We start from the raw sequence: 20058 nt of genomic DNA on the forward strand, positions 1-20058 counted from the left end.
AAGGTAATGAGACCCCTGACCATTAGGTCCAGTCATGGCCGACTCTGGGGTTGTGGCACTCACCTCGCTTTATTGGCCGAGGGAGCCGGCATACAGCTTCTAGGTCATGTGGCCAGCATGACTAAGCCGCTTCTGGCGAACCAGAGCAGCGCACGGAAACACTGTTTACCTTCCCGCCGGAGCGGTACCTATTTATCTACTTGCACTTTGATGTGCTTTCGAAATGCTAGGTGGGCAGGAGCAGGGACCGAGCAACGGGAGCTCACCCCGTCGCAGGGATTAGAAACACTGACGTTCTGATCGGCAAGTCCTAGGCTCTGTGGTTGAACCCACAGTGCCTAATTGATGGTACCTGGGAAACCCTATGAAAATCCTTCTGGTTGTTGCAGCAGGCAGTCCTTGCTTTTCACCTTCCCGCCGGAGTGATACCTATTTATCTACTTGCACTTTGACGTGCTTTCGAACTGCTTCAGTGTTAGTAGCGGCATGCTGGTATTTTTATTTTTAATGTTGTCTTAAAGAAATCAACAATTTGCAAAGGAAAGGATGCCTCAAAAAGTGAAGCAAGAGGCCTTGACGAAGACCTCTTTCCATGAGTCAAATGAAAACCACAATGTGCTTGGTGGAATACAACTGTTCAGGACCTTGGACAGCTCCACCCCAGCATTCCTGAGAGATCTTGAACTGAAATTTGTGTGTGTGTGATGTTTTTTCCAGTTCTAGCTGCTAGCAAGGCTACAGCTCCTAGGCAAGCAGGCCGCTTAAACGTTTTCCACTACAGCACCTTTTAATATAAAAAGTTTGGTACAGTTTTCAGGCACGATGACTAGGGGTGGAAGCCTTAATTGGTTCAATCAGTAGATTAAACAACTAAAGCTTTAGTTGATTAGTTGGTGGTAGGAAAATTTAATTGGTGCGGCTGAGAGTTAAAGGCACATTTTCTTTCTTTTAAAAAAAAAGTTACGTTGGTTCCAGCTTGTTTATTGGAACAGGGAGTGGAAAAGAAAATGTTAAAAGATGGCATTTTTCTTTAACTGCAAGTTATCTCATGCTTCTTTTAACATACAAAATAGGGCACCGGTGTTGAGCTATTGGTAATAGGAAGAATATCGTCAATGAATAAGCGATAGGTCGGTTAAAAAAGAGTTATTTTTTAATCAACTAAAACTGGGATTGGCTGACAGCCCTAGTGGTTACTTTTAAGAATCTTCCAGATTACTTTTATTATGGAGGCTCAGAGCACTCTTTCAGCATTTAACTTCCAACAACTCTGATGTGTTACCACATGTTGCTTAACATATGACTTTCCCAGATTTTTGGGGGGAGGATGGAGTTTTCCTTTCCTTTCTATATTTCCTCGCACACTTACTTAGTGCACCAGAGTCTCTTGAGACAGGAGCGTATCACGCCATTGTTTGAACGAGCCCTTTGTATCTCCATGGGAATGTAGACTTTAGGCTGAAAGAAATTAAAAGAAACTGTGTGTGTGTGTGTATGTAAATTTAATTCAAATTCTCAGATTACCGATAAATACCCTTCAGTCAAAGCGTTTTAGTTGCAATTTCAAAATTTAAAGGCACCAAACAACTGAAGCTTAAAAAGAGAGAAAGAGAGAGTTCATCATCTGGCTTTAAATCAAGACCAGGATATATCTGGGTTGTGGTGAATTTTTGCCCATGAACATTTTGAGGGCAAAAAGCTGGAGGAGGGGGAAGCATTTCATGATCCTGCCTCATATGCTGTTTCACCACCTATTCAAAGCTGCTTATTTCTCCAATCTGTTACTTCGGTGCTATTTTCATTTATGAACAGGGGCTTCTTTCTGAAGTGATCCCAGATCACAAACCAGATTTTAACTATATGACGTGGTCATGAAGTGAAATCAGAATGGGGGATGGATGAATGGTATTGTTCCGAATCATGGGTAGGCAAACTAAGGCCTGGGGGCCGGATCCAGCCAAATCACCTTCTAAATCCGGCCTGCGGACGGTCCAGGAAACAGCGTGTTTTTACATGAGTGGAATGTGTCCTTTTATTTAAAATGCATCTCTGGGGTTATTTGTGGGGCCTGCCTGGTGTTTTTACATGAGTAGAATGTGTGCTTTTATTTAAAATGCATCTCTGGGTTATTTGTGGGGCCTGCCTGGTGTTTTTACATGAGTAGAATGTGTGCTTTTATTTAAAATGCATCTCTGGGTTATTTGTGGGACATAGGAATTCCTTCATGTATATTTTTTCAAAATATAGTCCGGGCCACCACAAGCTCTGAGGGACAGTGGACCGGCCCCCTGCTGAAAACGTTTGCTGACCCCTGCTGAATGGTACAGTGTACATGCTAAATTTCTAAAGCATGTTTCCTCCCTCAGAAAAATTCCTGGCACTGTAGTTTGTTAATAGGAAGGACTTCACCCCCAGTGGGAGACAATCTCCCCCATCTGAGCAACTCTTAAATCTCCCTCACCTTTCTCTGCTGGCCCCACAGGGAAATTCTCCTTCCCCGAGCTGAACTCGGTATACCCCTGTGCTTTTAGCATGTGCATTTACCTCTTGCACACCCACACCCCAGCCCACCAATAGCAACTGTTCCCCTGAGCTGCACTCCCCGACAGACTACTTTCCCTGAGTAGGCGAAGGGACATCGCAAGAGGAAGGAGCACACGGTGTCCTGGGGTATAAATAGCTCCAGCCGTGAGTTGTAACAATAGCTGCACCACCTGTGCTGGGAACAAGTTGCCTATATGCAGGAGGGGAGCTGGTGTCAATTCTCCCCATCTCGCTGGCACATGCATACCCCCTGAAGGTATAGATTTAGTTGTGTCTGTTGCTCCTATACAGAAAGAAAACTCTGAATTTCCTGTGCAAGGTCTGTGGCTTTGCATTACTCATTAGGCTAAGGGTACCATAGCGTAGAGTCCCAGTCCTATACTACAATGATCTGATGGGACCCTCAGCTGCCAGGGGAAATTTGTCTGAATAATAATAATAATAATAATAATAATAAATGCTCCACCCATCTGGCCGGGTTTGGGCGGATCCCAATTAAAAACACAATAAAACATCAAACATTAAAAACTCACCTAAACAGGGCTGCCTTCAGATGTCTTCTAAAAGTCTGATAGTTGTTTATTTCCTTGACATCAGGTGGGAGGGTGTTCCACAGGGCAGGCACCACTACCGAGAAGGCTCTCTGTCTGGTTCCCTGTAACCTCACTTCTCACAGCAAGGGATCCGCCAGAAGGCCCTTGGAGCTGGACGTCAGTGTCTGGGCTGAACGATGTGGGTGGAGACGCTCCTTCAGGTACACTGGGCCAAGGCCGTTTAGGGCTTTAAAGGTCAGCACCAACACTTTGAATTGTGCTTGGAAACATACTGGGAGCCAATGAAGGTCTTTCAGGACCGGTGTTAATATGGTTCTCAGCGGCTACTCTCAGTCACAAGTTTAGCTGCCGCATTCTGGATTAGTTATAGATTCCCCCAGCATGGGGGGGGGGAGTGAGAAGCACCCCTGCCCTCTAGGGCCATGGCCCCAATCCAAATTGTTCCTCTCCCTCTGCTTCATTTACCCTTTTACAATGCCAGGGGTCTGATCACAGGCTTCCCCCCTGTCTTATCTAGTTGCATTCTGAGGGTTATGCCTCAAGAATTTATACAGCTCCAAATTTGGTGACTGTTCCCTTATTGAGGGATCCCTTTTGACTAGATTAAGATGAACAGCTGAGATGGTGAACGGGTGCCTTGTATGGACACACCATTCATAGGAATAAGCTCATGTGTCACTGATGAGCAGCAAGGTAGAAAACTGCAACCTCAAACATCATTTTGCAAGGAATGCCGAGGTGTGCATTGCAACCTCACCACCTGGTTGCAACATCAGAACGTTTCACACATTCTTTATTTTTAAAGAAAACACAAAACCCCATGATAGTTGAAATACTTGTTGCTGCTCTTTATTCACTGTACTTGTTGCTGCTCTTGATTCACACGTGCCACGGCTTCTCTGAAGATGGCATTCACGTTAGGGATTTACTTTCTGCAATCCTGAGGACCGGAAACTTCATTTCAATCTATTTTCGACCAATCTGCCATTCTCTCAGTTTGAATCCCAGGGTGCATGATGCATAAATGTCAAGGAAAAGTATTACAGCAGCCAGGGCCGGCCCACCCACAAGGCAAGTTGAGGTGATGGACTCGGGCGGCAGGATCCACAGGGGAGGCAGATCTGGCCTCCAAGAAACCCAGCTACAGCCACCACGGCTGCAATGGCAGCAGGAGCTGCAGCACTCTCATTGGATGCCAGATCTGTCACCTAATTGGCAGCCCCACCCAATGCCTCTTCCACAGCGGCTCTTAGTGAACGGGGGGGGCACTGCTGGTCTTCCCCAACCCCTAGGGAGGAAATGGCAGGAGCTGCCCTCAGGGGTCCCCTGAGCTTTGTACCTGCCCAGAGTGATTCAGAATGGGCCACTTCCCCCCTCACAGTGGCCTTTGATTCCCAGTTCAACCATCAGGTCAGGTTGATTTGATTCTCCCCTCTGCTTTTTCCTGATGTATGTCTTCATTCTCACCTTGTTCCCAGTGTACATCTTCCCTTCCCCTCTTCTTCCCTGATTGGAGGGGGCAATTCTGTGATTCGCTTCAGGTGCCAAAATATCTACCACCATCAGGCACAACTTCAGACCCTCCAAGTATCCCTATTTTCCGGGGATGTCCCTGATTTAGATGAGCCACCCCACTTTCTGATTTGATTCCAGAATGTCCTGCTTTTCCTTAAAGGGTAAAGGGTAAAGGACCATTAGGTCCAGTTGCGGACGACTCTGGGGTTGCAGCACTCATCTCACTTTATTGGCCAAGGGAGCTGGCATATAGCTTCTGGGTCATGTGGCCAGCATGACTAAGCCGCTTCTAGCGAACCAGAGCAGCGCACGGAAACTCCGTTTACCTTCCCGCCGGAGTGGTACCTATTTATCTACTTGCACTTTGATAGGCTTTCGAACAGCTAGGTTGGCAGGAGCAGAGACCGAGCAACAGGAGCTCAGCCCGTGGCGGGGATTCAAACTGCTGACCTTCTGAACGGAAAGTCCTAGGCTCTGTGGTTTAACCCACAGGGCCACCTTAGGACGTCTCTATTTTCATTGGAGAAATATTGGAGGGTATGGAGTTATCTGATCCCCGAGCCATCCGAAGGCAATCCTGTATAGTTGTTTTTTAATGTTTTGTTGTGTTTTTATGTATGTTGGAAGCCACCCAGAGTGGCTGTGGCAACCCAGTCAGATGTGCGGGGTGTAAATAGCAAAATGGAATGGGGCGTACCTATTTTCATCAGAGACATGTTGGAGGGTATGCAGCTTATGTTCTAATTTAGCAAATGCAGAGTAGTGCAAATTGCTGGCGGGTATTTTTGCAGTTCTTTTTGGCACAACGTGCTGCAAAGAACATTGAATTGTTTCCCACCCTCTCACCCTAGCTGTATACAAATAGGCAATCAAGTTGTATTCCAAGCCAACGTACGCCGCAACCTCTGCCCAAATAGCTTACAGTAGATGGGGAAGTCGGTGGGATGAGGGAGAGGCCAAATGAGCCCCCATGGTGGGGCAGTGGAGGGGGAAGCAGGGCAAGCAGGACTGGGAATCTGCCCACAAGGGACACAGTGGTCCTGCTGCAGCGAAGAGGCAGCCTGACTGCTGGAGGGGAGTGGTGCCAATGAAGGCATCTTGCCTGAAGCTGACACAGGAGTTGAGTGACAGTGATGGCCAAAGGAAGGCACAAAGAGGGAGAAGAAGAGGGAAGTGGCTTCTCGCATTGGAAGCAGGGGAGTGTAGAGAATAGCTTGACAGGGAGAGGGAGAATAAAAGAGGCAGATGTGTGCTGTGAAAGAGGAGGAGGTTGTGGCAGCGGCTTGCAGGAGATCCCAGCTCACTCTCTCTCTCTCAGGACCTCTGGAGATCCTTCGCTGCACCAGACCTGGTGACTCACAGCCATGCATTTGACCCACCCCAGGGGGGCCTTGCTAAACCCCTCGTTGCTGCTGCCTGCTCTGCTTGGAACTGGAAAAGTAAGAAAGAGGATTGCCCAGCTTGATGGTGGTGGGGAAGCAGGGTCAACAGTAAGGTTAAATACAAGGAGCCAACGGGCCGAGTGGGTCGCTCAGGATGCCTGCTCTCTCTTTTGCTTTCGTCCGATGCACTTAACCAGATAACTCCCCGAGGATCCCAGAAACCCGGCTGCTCTATAAATACCTAACCCATCCCACATTGCTAATAGTGAGTAACAACAGCAGGCAAATTACAGAGCAGGTCTCGGCGTTCTCGTAGGCACCAACTCAAGCAGATCTAACGGGTGCATGCGAAGCCTGAAATCTGCTGTCACCCTGGGTATAATTAGAGGGGAGAGAGGAGCTGGGGAGCACAGTTAAAACAGCCAGGAGGAGGCGGAGGGGGGGGGGGCTCCTGCCTGCCGCCGCCACCACCCTGCCACCCCACGTCTTAATTGCCTTTTAATTTCAAAAGAGCTGCAGCGTGGCTCGGAGCGATGTACAACAGAGCAGTAGGGAGGTGGGCCCTCGGAGCTGCGTGTTAAACGGCGATGCTCACACAAAGCAAGGCTGCCTGGAGGGTGAAGGGTGAGGGGCTGGGGTTGTGGCGTTGTACAGAGGGCCGGGCCAAAAGCGTGGAAGGAGGAGAGCGCTTGAAAAGAGCAGCCCAGGGTCTGATGCAACCCTGGCAAGTTCACTTGGTGGCAGAGGGAGGGAGGGAGAGAAAGGCCTCGTTTCACCTTAATGAGAGAGCAATCGTGTAGGCTGGCGCCTTTGCATGCTAAGGGCTGCGTGCCTTTGATATCTGGTGCAAGCACGGAACAAGAACGCAGAATGGCACTAGGCACAGAAATCCCTAGAAACGGCAGTCTTTAGCAGCAGGTCTTTGCATAGCAAATCGGGGTTCCAAAAGAACATGAAACCCCAGGAATCATAGAATTGTAGAGTAGGAAAGGGACCCCGAGGGTCACCCAATCGATCTCAACAAGTGGTTACCCATCCAATTTGAAACCAGACTAGACCCTGCTTAGTTTTGCAAATGTGCTAGCAGTTTTATCGCTGCACCACTAGGGTCACCTGAGGAGAGGAGGGGCTTCATAATAATATTAATATTCATAATTTATTATTTATACCCTGCCCATCTGGCTGGGTTTCCCCAGCCACTCTGGGCAGCTCCCAACAGAATATTAAAAACAGGAGAAAACATCAAACATTAAAAACTTCCCTAGGCAGGGCTGCCTTCAGATGTCTTCTAAAAGACAGATACAGTGGTACCTCGGGTTACATATGCTTCAGGTTACAGATGCTTCAGGTTACAGACTCTGCTAACCCGGAAATAGTACCTCGGGTTAAGAACTTTGCTTCAGGATGAGAACAGAAATCGCGTGGCGGTGGCGCGGCAGCGGGAAACCCCATTAGCTAAAGTGGTGCTTCAGGTTAAGAACAGTTTCAGGTTAAGAACGGACCTCCGGAACGAAGTAAGTACGTAACCAGAGGTACCACTGTAGTTGTTTATTTCCTTGACATTGGATGCGAGGGCGTTCCACAGGAAGGGTGCCACTACCCAGAAGGCCCTCTGCCTGGTTCCCTGTAACTTCACTCCTCACAGTGAGGGAACCTCCAGAAGGCCCTCGGAGCTGGACCTCAGTGACCACTGGACCTTCAGTGCTCCTTGCCCCTTTCCCCCTAGCTAGCAGGAGCAGAATATTATTGAGAGCAAGGAAATCAGTTCAATTGCACTTAATCAGAGCAATGGTTGCAGAATCCAGCTTTTCGTGATACAGAGTTTGGGCTGCCCTTGGTACTAAACATCTGGGTGGTTTTTGTTTTGTTGTGAAGAACACAAGAGTACATGCAGCTATGAAGTAAGGGATGCTGTGCCTTGTGGTGCAGTCTCTTTCTGTACCAGGGATCTTTCCCGGGCACTGAGATAAAGCCGCTGTCTCTTGGAAGGAGGAACTGCTATTTATAAAGCATTTCCTCATCTGGTGATGTTGATTACAGCTGCAGCCGCAAGCATGTAGGCAATTATAGGTAGCAGCCTAGGGCAATCATTTGTAAGGTTAGCACCTCTTTTGCAGCAGCAGATGGAATGGCCCTTCGCTGCAAACTGCCACTGTGAAGCAAAGAAGGAAGGAAGGAAGGAAGGAAGGAAGGAAGGAAGGAAGGATTCATTCCTGTATAGACAGTGAAGTATCGGGAGGCTTGGCAGTGGGCGTGGGCAACCTAGCAGCATGTTGGGATGGGAGAAGTCCAATGAGAGATTTTAGTGAACAGTAGGAACCAATTGCGTGGCGAGTTCCCGCCCCCCACCAGGATAAATAAAGACACAAGACACCATAATTTAAGGTTCAATGGGCGAATTAGGCCACAACTTTATTGAATTCAGGAATGAGAGGCATTGGCTTAGGCATTGGTCCTATCGACTATCCGGCTCCAGCCCATTTGCTGGAGACACGGGAAGGGTTAACACCATAGAGGGGGAGTCTCCTGCTGAGGCACGTCAACTAGGAGCTCCCCCGGTCACCGCTCTGGGGCGTGCCTTTGGCCCACACCTCCATAGGCTTCGGACAGGGCCACGCCCCCCGGAATCCTTTATCGGACCACCCTTCGTTCACTGGGGGGAGGTGATGGCGTTCCTACCCCCCCATCCTCTTAACCCCTTCTTACCAATGCCTAACCGCCAATGCCGAGGAGTTGTGATGAGTTGCTACGAGGTAGGCGAAAAACCAAATGGCTGCAAATTGCCAATTGGGAAAAATTCCTACCATGCCCCTTGCGGCGACAGACCGAAGTCCATAGCAAAGTCAGAGACCTACCTAAAGCCTACCTAAAGGGAGGGAGAGTGGGAAAACGTGGGGGCTAGCCGGCGAAAAGAGGGCGAGCCCCCTCTGTGCCGGCCCTAAATAGGGCAGGTCACGCCTCCCCAGCCAGCCAATGCTCTCCCGGGGGCTGAAACCAGCCCCCGCTCATGTGGGGGTGGGCGTGAAGCCCGCAACCCCACCTCCTGGGCAGGCCGGAAGTGGCTTTCCCATAGAGGCTGCATGCACAGCTCATTAATTCGCCCAGAGAACCCTGGGACAGGGGTCAGCAACCTTTTTCAGCCGTGGGCCGGTCCACCGTCCCTCAGACCATGTGGTGGGCCAGACTATATTTTGGAAAAAAATAATGAACTAATTCCTAAGCCCCACAAATAAACCAGAGATGCATTTTAAATAAAAGGACACATTCTACTCATGTAAAAACATGCTTATTCCCAGACCGCCCATGGGCTGGATTTAGAAGGTGATTGGGCCGCATCCGGCCAGCAGGCCTTAGGTTGCCTACCCCTGCCCTGGGAGCTGTAGTTTAAGGGTGCTGGGAATTGTAGCACCGTGTGTGGTAAACTAGAGTTCCAGGAGTCTTCGGGGGAAGTCGTGGGCTTTAAAGCATTTGGTGGGTGGCGCTGTGGTCTAAACCACAGAGCCTCTTGGGTTTGCTGATCAGAAGGTCGGCGGTTCGAATCCGTGTAACGGGGTGAGCTCCCATTGCTCTGTCCCAGCTCCTGCCAACCTAGCAGTTCGAAAGCACGCCAGCGCAAGTAGATTAATAGGTACCATTGTGGCGGGAAGGTAAACGGTGTTTCCATGCACTCTGGTTTCCGTCAGTGTTCCATTGCACCAGAAGCGGTTTAATCATGCTGGCCTGGGTACTGCCTGGTTAGTGTGACCTGCAACAAATCTGGTTCTCCATTTGCGAAATTTCCTCCCTGGGGAAGTGCATGTGTCTCCCATATTATTAACGCTCACGGGGAATTTAGAAGCATCCCTGCTCATCCAGCAATTTGAATCCAGCCTGGAATCCTTACCTTGAAATGCTTAGCTGTGAACATATGTTGACTGATTTAAAATGTTTTTAGGTGTTCTTAATGTGTGGGTTTTTTCTAATGATAATAATAATAATAATGTATTGTTTTGCTGGTTTGTTATTTGATGCCCTGGGCTCCTCCGGGAGGAAAGGGAGTTAGTAAGTAGTAATAATAATCATCATCATCATCATCATCATCACCATTGGTATGTGTATCAATTATTTATTTACTTACTTACTTACTTACTTACTTACAGTGGTACCTCGGGTTAAATACTTAATTCGTTCCAGAGTTCCGTACTTAACCTGAAACTGTTCTTAACCTGAAGCACCACTTTAGCTAATGGGGCCTCCTGCTCCTGCTGCGCCGCCGGAGCACAATTTCTGTTCTCATCCTGAAGCAAAGTTCTTAACCTGAAGCACTATTTCTGGGTTAGAGGAGTCTGTAACCTGAAGCGTATGTAACCCGAGGTACCCCTGTATACCCCACATATCTGGCTGGGTTTCCCCAACCACTCTGGGCAGCTCCCAATAGAATATTAAAAACACCAAACACTAAAAACTTCCCTAAACAGGGCTGCAGCTCAGACTAACACTTCACGCACCTGGCAACGTGGACTGTAACTCATGAAAATCGATGCCAATAATACATTTAAGGCGCAAGAAGACAAACAAGCGCACACACGCCACGCATTTAAATCACATCCAAAACCCATAGCTTCCCCCCTCCCGCGAATCCTGGAGACTGTAGTTTGTTAAAGGGTGCAGGGAATTTTAGCTCTGCGAAGGGAAGCGAGTTCCCAGGATTCTTTGGGAGAAGACATGTGCGTGTATGCAAGCCTTTGCTGTTTTTGCTGTAACGTGCACTAATCAGCCAACCCCTGTGGTATAGTGGTTGCAAGCTATGAGGCTGAGTGAAAGGGTGGGAAAAGCAAACAGAAGTCATGGATTGGGTGGCTGGAATATAGTACTGGGTGGGGGGGACACACTGATTTACATACTTTTGGCTGCAAACGTGGACTTCTGCCTTTATTCTGAGTGGATTTATTAGGACGGTAGGTGTACCAAGGGCCAGATACAGAGCATCCCAGCAGGCATCCCAGCAGAGTTATTTGTCTGTGATATGATGAAGGATCCTGCAGGAATTGAGAATTGTCAAACCTTCGGGCAGCAGTCAGATTTCTGTGACGGTTTCCAAATGCCCAGGACATTTCTGTGATTTGCAAAACTGCCGAACTTGCAAGGACCGGCCTCGAAAATGCTATTTTTGGTTCCTTATTGCCCTCCCTTCCTGCTCTCGCAGTAGCCAAGATTTGAGGAAACTGGGTTGTGCTTTGCTTGTGCCTCTTGAGATTGCCCCCTGGTGGGGCTGCCATTGTGAAGGGAGGCCATTAACGACAGTGATGGCAAACAGGCAGGCTAATTGAAATAAGCAAGTTTGGAGAGAAGAGAGTCCTTCCAGCTGAATTGCAAGGAGGGGGGCTCTCCAGCCGCAGCTTAAACTGGAGTAGGTGAGATGATACCTTCTATCCTACTGGCTTGCCTGCGGAATATGGAACAGAATGCAGGCTCTGGCGCTGTTCAGAATGAGAGTTTGCTGCAGGAGCCAGACAGATGTCACTCAGGTTTATAGAAAGGAGTCGGGTCCCTTAGATGTTTGGGGCAAGGGCACCTGAACTCGGAGCAGAACCTTTAGTGTGGTTGCCTGTTTTGCAGAATAGCATTTCTGAGATTTGACAGGAGCCCACTCTCTGCATTTCTTCCCCTGTGTTGGCAAAATGACAATTCCCCCAAGTGCCCAGCACTCAGTGGCGTAACGTGGGGGGTGCAGGAGGGGCCGGCCGCACCGGGCGCAACATCTGGGGGTTAGGGTGCGCAAATCCACGGGTTAGGGGGCGCAAATTACTTGCCTTGCCCCGGGTGCTGACAACCCACACTACGCCACTGCCAGCACTGAAGTTTCCTTGCCTAGGCGTGCCCCTCCTGTTCTTCTGGGTTCTCCCTCCCCATTGCTCAATCCCCACTACCTACCCCTCTGCCACCCAAAGATAGGTGGGCTGGCTTATTTAATTTAGTAGCTTTTTGTCTTCTTTGGAGCATCCTGAAGACTCCTGCTTTTCCAAGTACTTGCGGCTTTATCAGTTGTTAGGTGAGCTAGATGAGAAACTTGTGTCATTGCACTTGATTAACTTTGCTAGGAGAGAGAATGCGGACGCGGGTGGCGCTGTGGGTTAAACCACAGAGCCTAGGACTTGCCGATCAGAAGGTCTGCGGTTCAAATCCCCACGACGGGGTGAGTTCCCGTTGCTCGGTCCCTGCTCCTGCCAACCTAGCAGTTCGAAAGCACATCAAAGTGCAAGTAGATAAATAGGTACCGTTCCGGCGGGAAGGTAAACGGCATTTCCGTGCGCTGCTCTGGTTTGCCAGAAGCGGCTTAGTCATGCTGGCCACATGACCCGGAAGCTGTACGCCGGCTCTCTCAGCCAATAAAGCGAGATGAGCGCCGCAACCCCAGAGTCAGACATGACTGGACCTAATGGTCAGGGGTCCCGTTACCCCTGAAGAGAAACCATAACTCTTGGTGGCAAACCACCTGCTTACATATTGAAGGTCCATGGTACCTGGCCTCTTCAGGTGGTGGTGGGAAGAAGAAGAAGAAGAAGAATTTATTATTTATACCCCGCCCATCTGGTTAAGTTTCCCCAGCCACTCTGGGCAACTCCCAGCAGAATATGAAAAACACAATAAAACATCACACATTAAAAACTTCCCTAAGGGCTGCCTTCAGATGCCTTCTAAAAGTCAGATAGGTGTTTGTTTCCTTGACATCTGATAGGAGGGCATTCCACAGGGCGGGTGCCAATACCGAGAAGGCCCTCTGCCTGGTTACCTGTAACTTCACTTCTTGCAGTGAGGGAACTGCCAGAAGGCCCTCGGAGCTGGACCTCAGTGTCTGGGCTGAACGATGGGGGCTGGAGATGCTCCTTCAGGTAGGGCTGGGAATGTCCCCTTCCTGAAACCTTGGAAAGCCATCCTTGCAGACCATAATAGTGAGCTAGATGGACCAATGCTCTGACTCAGTATATGTCAGTTTCCTATGTTCCTAGTTTGGGTTTTGCTTTATTTTGTACTCCACTAATCTTTCACCCCTACCCCCCACACCTTCCTTCTTCATTATTTTTCAAATTAACTTTTTTATTATTTTGGATAATAAAATAGGTTGGCTGCTTGCTTTAGGTCACTGTGGTTTTATCTCCCATGAACAAGGCTGCTTGGCCAACACACTCACAGAGTAAGGATGCTCCCAGTAGTCTCCATAGCAGGGGCATATTCAGCTACAGGGAACCAGGCAGAGGGCCTTCTTGGTAGTGGCACCCACCCTGTGGAACACTCTCCCATCAGATGTCAAGGAGATGAGTAAGTATAATTTATAAACCTTTAGAAGGCATCTTAAGGCAGCCCCGTATAGGGAAGCTTTTAAATGTGTAATGTTTTACAGTGGAACCTTGGTTGTCAAACATCTCCATTGATGCACGTTTCGGCTTTCAAACACCGAAAACCCGGAAGTAACTGCTTCGGTTTTCCAAAGATTTTCTTTTTTTTATGCTTAATTTTTATTCAATTTCCAATATACATTTTATCCAAATTTTACATTCGCCTTATACATAAACATCTTTTGGACTTCCTTCAACCTATCTGACAATTCTCCATATTATCACTGCCTCTCACATTTCTTAATTTTATGTTGCACTTTACCTCTTTTAATTTTAACCTGTTTTTCAAACAACATTTCAATCAATCTTTTTCACAAAGCTTCTTGAAAGCCAACAAGCGTTAGTTGCTCCTCACATACATTTTTGATATATTCTGTAAATTTATTCCAGTCCTCGGAAAATCTCTGATCACGTTGGCTCCTTATTTTCCCAGTCAGTTTGTCCATCTCTGCATATTCCGTCAACTTCCTCCTCCATTCTTCCTTGGTCGGGTTTTCCAAAGATTTTCAGAAGCCGAATGTACCTCACGGCTTCTGTGTTGAGTTTGCCTATTGTATTGAGGCTTCAGCTTTCAGGTTTTGGTTTTTGAACATTTTGGAAGTCGAACGGTCTTCCAGAACGGATTACATTCGAATACGGAGATTCTACTGTATTCTGTTTTTATATATGTTGGAAACCACCCAGAATGTCTGGGGCAACCCAGTCAGATGAGTTGGGGTATACGGTAAATAATAAAATTGTTGTTGTTGTTGTTGTTACAAGCTTACACCAGGTTGATTGGCTTGATTGGTGAGAATGCTGAGAACCCCCTGAAAAAGATCCTTAAAACACACATACCCCTCATAGAACTACAATTCCCAGAGTTCCACGAGGACCGGAGATAATTCTGGAGCCAGTTTAAGTCTGTAGTCCTAATGTACCTGCAGGTCCTTCCCACAAGAGAGTCTGTCACTGATGGCTCCACATGTGTATTCCTGGAAACAGCTCAGTTGCACTGTGTCACTGCTGGTTGCATGACCCTCTCTCTCTCTCTCCCTTCCCTGGTGGCTCATTGCCTTGCTACCCACACAACATCTCCTCAGAGGTTTGAGATGAGCACATCTTGCCTACAGGTTCGGGGATAAGCTCTCCCTTTGGTGTGGAGTCAAGGAGGGGCAGGAGCGGCCTGATTTCAGAGGGATATGAAATTAGCAATGTCTGAACTGTTCTAGGAGATATGGCAAGGGAGAAGGTTGAAATAAGAAGTGTTAAAAGAGGTGTAAAAAAATAATAATTCAGGAACACAGAAAGCTGCCTTCTACTGGGTCAGGTGATTTATCCATCCACCCCTGCACTGACTGGCAGGGATTATCAACAGGGTTTAAGGCAGGAGGACTTCCCGAGACCTATCTAGAAATGCCAAGGTTTGAACTTGGTGGTTCTGCTCTGCTCCCTTGGGCTTGGGAGAATTCTGCTTTGAGCCTTGAAGAAGCAGGTCTGCTGGTGGTGGTCTCCTTGTCAGGGGTGCCAACTTGAATAAAATATTGAATAAAAAACAAAAGTATCACATGATGGAGCATACCCACCCCATTTGAATAGCAATGTCCATCAACTTGGGGGGGCTGGCACCCTCAAATATTTTAATGTGGGACATCGAAGGGACCTCTCCCCAGTCTTTTGGAAATGCAGCATTATTTTTAGGTTATAAGTTTTGCTTTGGAAATAGATGGGAAGCTTCTAGCTACTAAAAAACATTTTTTGTTTAGGCAACCCTATCCAGATGTATAGAATGTTGTTGTGTGTTTTAATCTGGTTTCAGCTGATTGCTGGTTTTAATTATTTTTGAATGTTTTAAATAGTCGTTTTTAACTGCTTTTTAACATATGCTTTTATTGCTCTGCTCATTCCGTAAACCACTTTGGGGTTGTATTACAAAAAAGCGATTATTATTTTTAAAGTATTTTTATTAAAGATTTATTGGTTTACAAAAGTATGTGCAATGTCTCTTTTTTCAGGTTACATTTTCTACAGATCAGTTTCATTTGTTATGTAGATACAGTGGTACCTCGGGTTAAGTACTTAATTCGTTCTGGAGGTCCGTTCTTAACCTGAAACTGTTCTTAACCTGAAACACCACTTTAGCTAATGGGGCTTCCTGCTGCCGCTGCGCCGCCGGAGCACGGTTTCTGTTCTCATCCTGAAGCAAAGTTCTTAACCCGAGGTAATATTTCTGGGTTAGCGGAGTCTGTAACCTGGGGGGGGGGGGGATGAACGAATTTCTATGCCCCACAAATAACCCAGAGATACATTTTAAATAAAAGCACACATTCTACTCATGTAAAAACACACTGTTTCCCGGACTGTCTGTGGGCCGGATTGAGAAGGCAATTGGGCCGCATCTGGCCCCCGGCCTTAGTTTGCCTACCCATGCTATAAAAGGTAAAGGGTAAAGGGACCCCTGACCATTAGGTCCAGTTATGGCCAACTCTGGGGTTGCGGCGCTCATCTTGCTTTATTGGCTAAGGGAGCCGGCATACAGCTTCCAGGTCATGTGGCCAGCATGACTAAGCCACTTCTGCCGAACCAGAGCAGCGCATGGAAACGCCGTTTACCTTCCCGCCGGAGCGGTACCTATTTATCTACTTGCACTTTGATGTGCTTTTGAACTGCTAGGTTGGCAGGAGCAGGGACCGAGCAACGGGAGCTCACCCCGTCGCGGGGATTCGAGCCGCCAACCTTCTGATCGGCAAGTCCTAGGCTCTGTGGTTTAACCCACAGCGCCTTCCTATATTAATGGGTTCGCTCACCCGGGTTTTAGGCATGACCTGGTGTGTGTCTTAAATTAGCTTGTCCTGTTCCCCTGCTGTTTGTAAACTGCTCCACTGCCAACCCTCTTTTACACACACACACACACACACACACACACACACACACACACACTTTATTTTGCTGTAGCCACTAGGCCTCACTCTTCTGCCTGTTCTGGCAAAGCCCTCACTCTTTCATCCTCCTCCTCACCAAACAGCCTTCTCTAGGATCCATTTCCAGCATCCCACCCCCACCTCCCCCACGGACTGATCCTCTGGAAATAGTAGGGACAAAGAAAAATGCCACTCCAGCTCCATTCCTATTCAAATCTATGCAAATGAATCAAGGTGGCGGGGGGGGGGAGAGAGGGGGAGGGAGAACTCTGGCTCTCCACTGGTGAGAAGTTGGGGGTTTGAGTCCAGATGCTGCAGGCGATGACTAACTCTGCATGGAACAAACAGGGTAAAAATAGTCAGAAACTGGGGATGTACCAGATGGTGCCAACTCCTGGGGAGACGGTGGGGAAGAGGAACTAGGAACGTTGACTCCCCCTCCCCTCCCTTCCACCCCATACTGGGCATCTGGAGGATGGGACATGATAAAGCATTTTTACATTCCCAACTCCATTCTGCACCTATGGTTCCACAACGCACCTTGCATTCCTAACCTTGTGAGCCTAACCTTTTGATTCCTAACCTTGAGATTCCTAACCTTGAGAGCCAGTGTGGTGTAGTGGTTAAGAGCGGTAGACTCGTAATCTGGTGAACTGGGTTTGCATCCCTGCTCCTCCACATGCAGCTGCTGGGTGACCTTGGGCCAGTCACACTTCTGTGAAGTCTCTCAGCCCCACTCACCTCACAGAGTGTTTGTTGTGGGGGAGGAAGGGAAAGGAGAATGTTAGCCACTTTGAGACTCCTTCGGGTAGTGATAAAGCGGGAGATCAAATCCAAACTCCTCTTCTTCTTCTTCTTCTTCTTCTTCTTCTTCTTCTTCTTCCACAGCTCCCCAGGTCCCCTTCCAACAGTACCAGGAGTTTCCTGCCTTGCCACTGGTGCCGCTCCCTATATCTCACTTAGCCGTGCATTTTCAGTAGTTTCAGTGTTTATGCATCGAACATACGTGCTCCTTTTCTTGCACGTGTTGCACCATGAATCCGTTTCTGATGATCGCTGTTGAAATCCAGGGCTGGTTGCATTTCGCTGTGGTATGTGCAAACAGTTGGAAAGAGCTGTGTCGTCGCAATGCCATGCATTGTGAAAGTCACTGATGGCTTGGTGTCTGTGCAGTATGCACAGTGTGGGTGGCGCTGTGGTCTAAACCACTGAGCCTCTTGGGCTTGCTGATCAGAAGGTCGGCGGTTCGAATCCATAGCTGTCAACCTTCCCTTTTTTTGCGGGAAATTCCCTTATTCCAGAGCCATTTCCCGCTGCTTCCCGCTGCTATCCCGGATTGTTAGATATCCCGTAGACTGTCCCTGGGACAGGTGAGGCTGCTGATCCCTTATTTTTGAGGCTGCTGATCCCTTGTTTTCAAATCTGAAAGTTGACAGCTATGTTCAAATCCCCGCAACGGGGTGAGCTCCTGTTGCTCTGTCCCAGCTCCTGCCAAGTTACTAGTTTGAAAGTATGCCAGTGCAAGTAGATAAATAGGTGCTGTTGTGGCAGGGAGGTAAACGGCATTTCCGTGTGCTCTGGTTTCCATCACAGTGTCCAGAAGCAGTTTAGCCATGCTGGCCACATGACCCTGAAAGCTGTGTGTAGACAAATGCAGGCTTCCTCAGCCTGAAAGCGAGACGATCACCGCAACACCATAGTCGCCTTTGACTGGACTTAACCATCCAGGGGTCCTTTACCTTTACCTTTTTATAGTTGAGCCCTTAGTTCAAATATTCAGCTGAGAGCCATGGAGTGTTTACATCATCAAGCGATGAGATGAGATCTGGGGGTTTCCATGTGTTTTATTGTGCATGCATTATTTGGGCTCGTGAATGGATAGTTCCATTGGTTAGAGCATGGTGCTGATATTGTGTCAAGAACATGTTGCAGAATATGCCCACAATTAAACACCATAGATTTTGACCTATAAAGCCCTAAATGGCTCAGGACTGCAATACCTCAAGGACCGCCACTTTCCATATGAATCGACCCAGACCCTGAGATCATCTTCTGAGGTCCTCCTTTGTGTGCCTCTTCTTCGAGAGGTCTGGAGGGTGGCAACATGAGAACAGGGCCTTCTCTGCAGTGGCCCCCGTCTATGGAATGCTCTCCCTAGGGAAGTTTGTCTGGCGCCTTCATTATACACCTTTCGGTGCCAGGCAAAAACGTTCCTTTTTAACCAGGCCTTTGGCTGACCTAATCAACAACCTATACCCTTTAAAATGTGGCTCTTTTGGGGGGGGTGTTATTTTATTACTGTATTGTTTTTATTTTTATTTCATATATTATGACCTTTTGTGAAATGCCCTGAGACCTCCGGTTATAGGGCAGTAAAAAAGGTAAAGGGACCCCTGACCATTAGGTCCAGTCGTGACTGACTCTGGGGTTGCGGCGCTCATCTCGCTTTATTGGCCGAGGGAGCTGGCGTACAGCTTCCAGGTCATGTGTCCAGCATGACTAAGCCGCTTCTGGCGAACCAGAGCAGCACACGGAAATGCCGTTTACCTTCCCGCAGGAGCGGTACCTATTTATCTACTTGCACTTGACGTGCTTTTGAACTGCTAGGTTGGAAGGAGCAGGGACAGAGCAATGGGAGCTCACCCCATCACGGGGATTCGAACCGCCGACCTTCTGATCAGCAAGTCCTAGGCTCTGCGGTTTAACCCACAGTGCCACCCGCATCCCCGACAGGGCAGTATATAAATTCAATAAACAACAACAATAACAGCCTGGGCCCCAAGCGGTGTGAATGCCAGACCAAAGGCTAAGGAGTAATGACTTGCCCAAGTAATTCTTTGGCTTAGGTGGTGGGTTCTTGAACTAATATCTTCACCAGAACCAAAGTCACCCAGTAGGCATCTCTCCCTCCCTCCCTCTCTCTCTCTTGCAGACAGCAATTTTGTACTGGGCAATGCCCAAGTTCGTGGCGCCTTCCCTGTGGTCTACTGTTCCGATGGCTTCTGTGAACTGACCGGCTTCTCCCGGGCTGAGGTCATGCAGCGCTGCTGTGCCTGCAGCTTCCTCTATGGACCTGACACCAGCGAACTCGTACGCAACCAGATCCGCAAGGCGCTGGACGAGCGCAAGGAATTTAAGGCGGAGCTCATCCTCTACAGGAAAAGCGGTGAGTCCTTTTCTCACAGATGGGGCTGCCCTGGTAAGGGCCTCGTGACTCTGTGGGGCGTAGTGGGGAGGTGTCTCTCGTATGTTGGAGTGTAGAAGGCTGAAGTCTGGGGCGGGTTGCTGGATTGGTGCTTTCACAGCAGCAAAGTGGAGCCTTGGGTGTGGGAGGATATAGATCCCTTGTTTTCAAATCTGAAAGCTGACAGCTATGTTCAAATCCCCGTGACGGGGTGAGCTCCTGTTTCTCTGTCCCAGCTCCTGCCAACCTAGCAGCTTGAAAGCCCGCCAGTGCAAATAGATAAATAGGTACCACTGCAGCGGAAAGGTAAATGGCATTTCCGTGCACTCTGGTTTCTGTCACAGTGTTCCGTTATGCCAGAAGCAGTTTAGTCATGCTGGCCACATGACCTGGAAAGCTGTCTGTGGACAAACACCGGCTCCCTTGGCCTGAAAGCGAGATGAGTGCCACAACCCCATAGTTGCCATTGACTGGACTTAACCATCCAGGGGTCCTTTACCTTTACTTTTACCTATTGGACCAGGCATCCCAGTAATGGCAAGAAAGAGTAGGTGAGGCACAGACAGGCTGTTTAGCAGCTCTTCTCAAACCCTAAGGTCTCCA

The 20058-nt window shown here is 48.4% G+C and overlaps 1 protein-coding gene across 2 annotated transcripts in view; it reads left to right on the forward strand.

Annotated features, from left to right (window-relative positions):
* KCNH3 (potassium voltage-gated channel subfamily H member 3) overlaps positions 1-20058 on the forward strand; it is a 142278-nt gene that overhangs the window by 18719 nt on the left and 103501 nt on the right. For both annotated transcript variants that reach the window (XR_014507992.1, XM_083427363.1), the window contains exon 2: positions 19204-19437. Coding sequence is in view for 1 of the 2 variants with exons in the window: in XM_083427363.1 (XP_083283489.1) it covers positions 19204-19437 (234 nt within the window). In the remaining variant the exon portion in view is untranslated. The remainder of the gene's footprint in view (positions 1-19203; positions 19438-20058) is intronic.

The sequence above is a fragment of the Podarcis tiliguerta genome, assembly GCF_965153285.1.
Source record: "Podarcis tiliguerta genome assembly, chromosome: 2".
Classification (NCBI taxonomy): domain Eukaryota; kingdom Metazoa; phylum Chordata; class Lepidosauria; order Squamata; family Lacertidae; genus Podarcis; species Podarcis tiliguerta.